General features: G+C 60.0%; 1 protein-coding gene across 1 annotated transcript; it reads left to right on the top strand.

Annotated features, from left to right (window-relative positions):
• Positions 1–839: 839 nt before the first annotated feature.
• Positions 840–3,989, top strand: LOC107291631 (snake venom vascular endothelial growth factor toxin-like). The gene is made up of 6 exons (XM_015820651.2): positions 840–1,138; positions 1,875–1,905; positions 2,299–2,495; positions 2,635–2,714; positions 3,183–3,215; positions 3,368–3,989. Exons 1-6 carry the CDS (start codon positions 1,094–1,096, stop codon positions 3,411–3,413), a joined length of 432 nt encoding a protein of 143 aa, XP_015676137.1. The 5' UTR covers positions 840–1,093; the 3' UTR covers positions 3,414–3,989.
• Positions 3,990–7,108: the final 3,119 nt, after the last annotated feature.

Raw genomic sequence — 7,108 nt, 5'->3', positions numbered from 1 at the left:
CTGCCAGATCCCACGGTTGTCCACACTGCCCTTCTCCTGCAGGGTCTTTGTGGCAGAGGGGGCTGATAGCGTGGAGGCTCAATAGAGTACAAGGGCTGAACTGGACGCCTAATTTCTGCCTGAAGAGCACAGATTACAGATCCTAAAGTACTGGCTAAGTCTGTTATTAAAGTTATGTTTCCACAGTTTCTACTGAAATATGCAGCATTACTATATTTGTTGGAAATATTTGTATTGTACCTCTTAAGCCAAAAGCGCTTCCCACAATAGACTAAAAACAGCAGGACTGTTTTAAATTGTATTAAATTCTTAATACTAGGCAAAGTCAGCAAAGTTTCCTAGAATGGGAATCGATTGGGAAGGAGCAAAATGGCAGGCCTGCAGCTTTTTGCCTAGTCCTGCTGAAGTCAACAGAGAGATGCCCCCAAAGCAGATGGCTACTTGCCCCCCTGACCCTCCCCAGTGCTTATTTAAGCAGGTGGGGCAGGGGAGGGGCTGCACATCTGCAGGGTTCCTTGGGGGGAGGGGGAAAACACCTTGTGTTTCCCATCGTGTGTTCACAGCCAAGGTTTTATGTGTAGCCACAAAAATGCAGAGGAATCTGGGCTAAGCATAACGTGGCCTTGCCACACAGGACCAAACCAAAGGGTGCCACCCACATTGGCACCTTTCTGCCATGAAGGCTCCTGCCCTTCCTCTACTGGCTCAGGCAGGGGTCTGGCTGTCTCCCCCCCACTTTTGGGGCTGGCCAGGGGGAGGTGGAGAGTGACTCCACTCTGTATGTGTTTCTTTCCTATAGGCTTCTCCTCTCTGCCCCTTCTCCACCTTTGGGCTGGCCCCTCTCTGTTCCTCTTATAGCTGCTCTTTGCTTTCCACGCTCAGACAGCAGATCCCAGCGGAACGGACTGCCAGGCCCTGCCAGGCTTCTGGGATTTGCCCACTCTGTGCCTGCTGTTGTCCACCGGCTTCTGCCTCTCTCTTGTCTTGTTAAATCTCACCACCACCACCACCACCCCAGTCTGAAATTTTCCCAGCTCAGATCTCACCCCATCTCCTTCTTCTGAGCAGCTGTGAAGCCAGGAGGAGATAGGCCATGGCTGTGTACCTGCTGGCAGTTGCCATCCTCTTCTGCATCCAGGTGAGAAACTCTGGGGTTCCCTGGTGGGGATCTTGCCTGGGATCAACTCCTCACAGGCAGTTTTCAGCCAAATAAGGGGGGAAAAAACAGATTAAATCTGTTATTTAGTCAGGGTAAGCAATAAAAGTGACTTCTAAGGTTGGAGAATTCACGACCCTCTGCTGCAGATGAGAATTAAATTACCTCTGTCGGTGGTGGCAGCCTCTCCACGAACACACGTGGCCACCCCACCCGGCTTGCCTGGCAGGATGATGCACAGAGCAGCTGGGGGCTTCTGGGGAGAAGAGCCACCTGCTCTCTGCCCCCTGCAGGAGACCCAGGCAGGTGCCCGGCTGCATCTCCCTCTAGTGGTCATCAGTGGCATAGAAGCTTCTTGATTTCAAACGTTAGCCCTTGCATTGTGACCACTGGGCAGGAGCCGCCCAGGGCGAGGCAACTGGGCGAGGGTTAAAACATTCCACACCAGCAGTTTTCAAAGTTGGCCACTTTGGGATGTGTGGACTTCCACTCCAGGCTGACTGGGGAATTCTGGGAATTGAAGTCCACATTAAAGTGGCTAAATTTGAAAAACACTGACCCTGCCACCCAGATGGAGGACTAGAACCGTGGCTCGGCTGCAGATGCATTCTTGTCTTTGGCACTTCCTGGTTTTCTTGCTTTCCTGCCATCTGTGATGCTCCCGGGCGCCAGATTCAGGGCTGGACCCTTCGCTAACTGGGCCTTTCTTCTCTTGCAGGGCTGGCCATCAGGGACAGTGCAGGGAGAAGGCAAGTTCCCCTTCTAAGATCTTATCTGGTAAATGGGGGTGGTGTCCTTGCCCTTGAAAAGAGCCGGGGACAGAAAAGGGGACCCCCACCTCTGCCTCTGCCCCAGGCCAGAACCTCTGGGTGAGATCTCTGGCAGACACGCGCCCTGCCACTTGCGCGCTCAGAGCATGTGGGAACGGGCTCCCTGGAGATGGCCAGGGTTGCAGCACGCAGCATTTCCCCCAGGGGTGAGGGGCCTGGAGGGGAGACATGGCCCGGCTGGAGAAGAGGAGGGACTACCCAGCCCCCCACCTGTCTTTCCCCCAACCCAGGGAAGGAAGGCTGCGCTTGGCTTAAGGCAAGAGGAGCTCTGAAGGCCGAGGCAGCGTCTGACTCTCTTCCTCCCCTCCTCAGTGATGCCTTTTATGGAAGTGTACGACCGCAGCGCCTGCCAGACCAGGGAGATGCTAGTGCCCATCCTCAAAGAGTACCCCAATGAAGTTTCCCACCTCTTCAAGCCCTCCTGTGTCCCTGTGTTGCGATGCGGTGGCTGCTGCAGCGACGAAAGCCTCACGTGCACCGCTACGGGAAAGCGCTCCGTCGGTCGGGAGGTCAGGGGCTGTTCGTGCTGAGGCCACGGGGTGGGGTGGGGGGTGTCAGGATAGCTCTTGGGGGCCAGGAAGAGCAGAGCCCAGCCTTGGACTGCTGCTGGGGTGCAACTGAACGGTGGCTGTCTCTCCCCTCGGGTAGGTCATGCGGGTGGATCCCCACAAGGGGACTTCGAAGATCGAGGTGATGCAATTCAAGGAGCACACAGCCTGTGAATGCAGGTGAGGAAGGGGGCCGAACAGCGGCTGTCCGGGGTGGCTGGCCAGAGGGGTGGGGGAATGGGGGAGAATTGCTGGAGGTGGAAGATAACAAGCAGTTCTTAGTTCACACAACCCTCCCTCCCTCCCTGTTTTTCTTGCTTGCATGCTTTCTCCCACCTTTATTATTTTTACAAATAACTCAAGGTGGCGAAGATATTCTCCTCCTATTTTCCCCACCACAACAACCCTGTGAGGCAGGTTTGGCTGAGAGAGAGGGACCAGCCCAAAGTCACCCAGCTCATTTTCCACACTGGGGCTCTGCAGGGGTCTCTGAGCAGGAGGACAGAGGTGGTGGCTCCAGACCTGTGAGGCACCTCCTCAGAGGCCAGGCTCCTTCGCCTCTCTCCTCTTCCTGGAGCCCCCAGCCGCGGGCCAAGTCCTGAGCCTGCTGGCTACGCAGACTGCAACTGGGTTATTTCCTCTTTCCAGGCCTCGATCACCAGGCGATGTGAACGACGGGAGGTACGTGGGGGGAGGGGCTGGGGGTTAACAGAATAAGAGAGTTGTAAGGGACCTTGGAGGTCTTCTAGCCCAACCCCTGGCTCAGGTTGACCTGGGGCAGGAGGGCAAGATGGCTGCTTGAGGCAAACTCCTCTTTCTTCCCCCCTCTGCAGGAACCCAAAGGAAGGGGAGCCGAGAGCCAGGTTCCCCTTTGTCTGACCAGCTTTTGACTCCAGGAGCCCTTTGAGGCTTCACAGCCCACCGAAGTGGGGAGGCTCTGGTCTGCAAAGCCAGCTGGAGACAGCCCTGGGTCCCTGTTCTCCTCTTTCTGATGCTGGGGGTGGGTGGGAAAGGGAGGCATCTCCAACATCTGGAGAAGTTGCTATGTATCCATCTACACTTTTATGACAGCCGGGCCTGGCCTGGCCTCTTCCATGTTTGTTGACCTGCAAAACACATCACTCCCAGGCTGCAAGGCCAGAACTGAAGAGCGAAGGCAGCTTCCTTCTCCAGTAACTCAGCAATCGAGTTTGGATTTCTGGCATCCGAAAGCCTCTTTGACCAGCTAACTCATCTCCCTCAAGAGTTTGCCATTTTGTGTCAGCCTTAATGGCTTTTAGTAAAATTGTCCTTGTAATGCACAATTTTTAAAATTAAGATTTGATATCTCCCGACCCCTCATCAGGGGAGCTGGGGAAAAACAGTTTCTTTTAAAGAATGTGGAATTATGTCTTTTAGCCCCGTCTGGATCTGCATGACTTTCACAGAGCCTTGGAATAAACGAAGTAAACTAAATGCGGCTTCGTTGCTTTACTCTCAGTTTAAAACAGGTGGCGCTATTCTGTAAGGATCGGCAATGTTTAAGCAACATCTGTCTCCTGATGTGTTCACCTCTGCAAGCCTTAGTCCATGAACCCAGGCCCTGGTTTGTGTACTCGGGAGGTAGTTTGCGATCCCAGCTGTGGCTCTGACCGCAAAATCACCTGTTTCCCTGAAACCTGAGGGCACCTGGGGAGCCAAGTCCCAACTCCCACCGGTGAACACCTCTGTTCTGGGCGAGGAGCTTAGTACAAGAATGGGAAGATGTGGAGGGAAACCCCCCCCCCCTTAGTTTAGTGTCTGTCAACGTGGCAGCAATTTGATGGGGTCTCACCAGCCTGGAAAAGGGGCAGTTTGCTCCGTGAAGAGAAGCAATCTTGCGAGGGGCTTCACTGGACTTCCCTCCTGATGAGGACGTGGAGAAACGCCTTAAGACAGAGGGCCACCCCTGCTTCAGGGCTCCGGGGCAGGGGTCTCCAAAGGCACACTCCAACTTCCCAGAATTCCCCAGCCAGCATGAAGTCCACAAGTGTTAAAGTTGCCCAGTTTGGGGACCCCTGCTCCGGCGGGGGAATTCTGGGAGCTGAAGTCCACAAAATTCCCCAGTTTGGGGACCCCTGCACCAGAGGGCGGCACAGATGTCTGGCTGAGTCCGGGGGGGGGGGGGTCCTGAGCTGTGCTGGCTGCTGAAATTCAGAGCGGTTCACGTGGCTCCACCTAGGAGAGTTAGGTGCTTTAAAGCGTTCACGTGAGAACGTGGCCTCCAAGGCCTGCGGGGATTCGGCGGGGCTGCATTCAGAGAAACTGCTGGGTCCTTCGGTAGTTCTCGATTGCGACCAGAGACGGCCCGGCAATTTTGGACTCGACAGGCAGGAATTAGGGAACTAACTTGGACCAGGCGTTTTACTTGGCATCCCAGCAATGAAGGCGTCGGCGGAGACTGGGCGGAACCCATCGGACTCAACCGAAGAACAACTTGCAAAAAAAGCCGCCTCCAAATCCAGCGTTTTCCCACCGGGGGATTCCCCCAGTGCTGCCCCCTAGTGGAGGTTTTCGGTCCCGTTTCCCAACATGCAGACGCAGCCCGGGGGGGGGGGCGAATTGGCTCCGCCATGCACTCTGCACAGGCTCAGAGGCCGCACCTCCGCTCTGGGGCAGGGCGAGCCCGGGCGGGGGCGGGGGGCATTCCAACGGCCTGCGTCACGCGGGGAGCCCGGGGAGATGTAGCGCGACGCCATTCCCGCTCCAGCTGCGGCGCCTGAGCCCGGAGGCGCTCTTCCCCGCGAGCCCGTCGCCGAGCCGGCCTCTGCGTCGTGCCCGGTCCGAGGCCGCGGCGGTCTGGCTCCCCCGAGGAGCGGCTGCGGTCCCCGGCCGATCGCCCAGGCGAAAGCCGGGACGGGGCCCGCGGAGCGGCTTCCAAGCGGCGGCCCGAGCGGCGGGGGGAGGCGTCAGGGCACCTGGCCCGGCGGGCTCCGCTCCGGGAGGCGGCGCGGACTGCAGCTCCCAGGGTGCAGCGCGCCTACCTGCAGGCGGCGGGGGCGGGGCCTCCCCGGCGGGCGGAGGGCACAAGCGCGGCGGCGGCGGCGAGTCCAGCGGACCCCTCGCGCCCCTCGGGAGGAGCAGGAGCGGCGGCGGCGGCGGGTCCCGGCAAGCGCGGACGGAGCTCACCTCCCCGCCGCAGGTCGGTGGCGGGAAGCCTGGCGGAGGGGGAGGCGGCGGCGGCAGGCGGGGGGCGCGAGGGGGCTTCGTGGAGGGCGGAGGGCGGGGGGCGGGGGGCTTGCCGCGGCTTGCCCGGGCTCCGGCGGAGAAAGCAGCGCCGCGCTCCTCCGGCGGCCCCGAGGCTCCAGCCCGGCTGGAGGGAGGCGGCGCAGTTCGGGGCTTGCCGCTCCTCTCCTTGGCCGCTTCAGCGCGGGACCCGCTTCCCGGCGCCGCGGCCAGAAGCTCCGGGCAGGGACCGGAGCGCCGCGGCAGCATCTGGGCAGGCCCGGCCCTGAGACGCCCCCTCCCTCGCGCGGCTGGGTCTTCGGGGGAGGGGTCCTCCGCAGGGGGGGCGCGCGCTCTTGGCGCCTTTCCCGGGATGCCGGGATGTCGGCACCGCGTGAAGGCGCCTTTCTCGCCCCCCCCCGCCCTCCAGATGGGCCCGAGGGCAGGGCCAGCCCCTCCCTGGCCGAGGGTTACGGGCCTCGCCCTCCCGTCCGGCGGAGGCCGGTTTGGAAGTCGGAGCCGAGCCGGAGGGTTGCCGAGGGGGCCCTTCTCTTCCCCCGAAGGCAACCCTGTGTGGAGAGCCAGGAGGTCCCCCTCGCCCTGATCGCCCGGCCGGCGGCCCCAGGAGTTGCTTTGTGTGGCGCTTGTCCCCCGCCCAGGTGGGCTCCAGGCCCCACCCGGGTCTCCCCGTCTGCTTGGAAGAAGCCAGGTGGAGGGCGGGGAGGGCCTCCCCTCCCCACGTCGAGGAAACCTTCAGGGGGCTCCGTCCTACCCAGGGCCTGGCCTGGTGCAGCCTCCTCCAGATGTGGCTCTGAGAGGGCAACCAACTGCAAGGTCTTCCCTTCTTGCTGATCCCCAATATTCAGATACACTGCTCCTGTTCAGGGAGGTTCCAGCGCTCTTCTGGCCAGGGGCTGCTGCTGGATGGCCCCGCCAGGGCTGGCCCAGTCTTTCCCCATCTTCTGTCAAAGGCGGGGTGGGGTGGGGGGGAGAGCTCGAAAGAGGATGAGTGAGCCAGCGAGTGAGAATGCCGATCTGCTAAACCTGCCCTGCTTTATCTGGCGACCTTTTCAGGCTAAGCATGAACACGTCAGTCTCCAGCTATTCCGGGCTCTGTGTGTGGCATGCTCCCAGACACGGCTGTCTGTCTGTCCCTGGGTGGGAAGCCTTGGGGAGGAGCAGGTTCCTCCCATCAGGCTCACCGGCACAGAAGGTGCCCAGCTGTGAAGAGATGAGGCTGCTTCCTGCATAGGCCACTGGCTGAGACAAGTGGCATTCTGGGCACATTCTGGGCAAGCTGCTAGCTGGCCTGTGGAGCAGTCAGACTGCCAGATCCTGTTGGGTGAAGTCCCTGACCCAGGACCCGAGTGCCCCTGCTGATGCCATGTGCC

This window comes from Protobothrops mucrosquamatus, unplaced genomic scaffold (genome assembly GCF_001527695.2).
Source record: "Protobothrops mucrosquamatus isolate PMUCROS unplaced genomic scaffold, P.Mucros_1.0 scaffold1157, whole genome shotgun sequence".
NCBI lineage: Eukaryota > Metazoa > Chordata > Lepidosauria > Squamata > Viperidae > Protobothrops > Protobothrops mucrosquamatus.
Note: the sequence above shows the minus strand (reverse complement) of the source record. Positions and strands in the feature narration are given on the sequence as shown.

Excerpts from the sequence above, each read along its gene's own strand:
- LOC107291631 (XM_015820651.2), top strand. The coding sequence starts at position 1,094 with ATGGCTGTGTACCTGCTGGCAGTTGCCATCCTCTTCTGCATCCAG. Across the intron at positions 1,906-2,298 it reads AGGGACAGTGCAGGGAGAAG|TGATGCCTTTTATGGAAGTG; the intron begins GCAAGTTCCCCT and ends TCCCCTCCTCAG. Across the intron at positions 3,216-3,367 it reads GGCGATGTGAACGACGGGAG|GAACCCAAAGGAAGGGGAGC; the intron begins GTACGTGGGGGG and ends CCCCCTCTGCAG.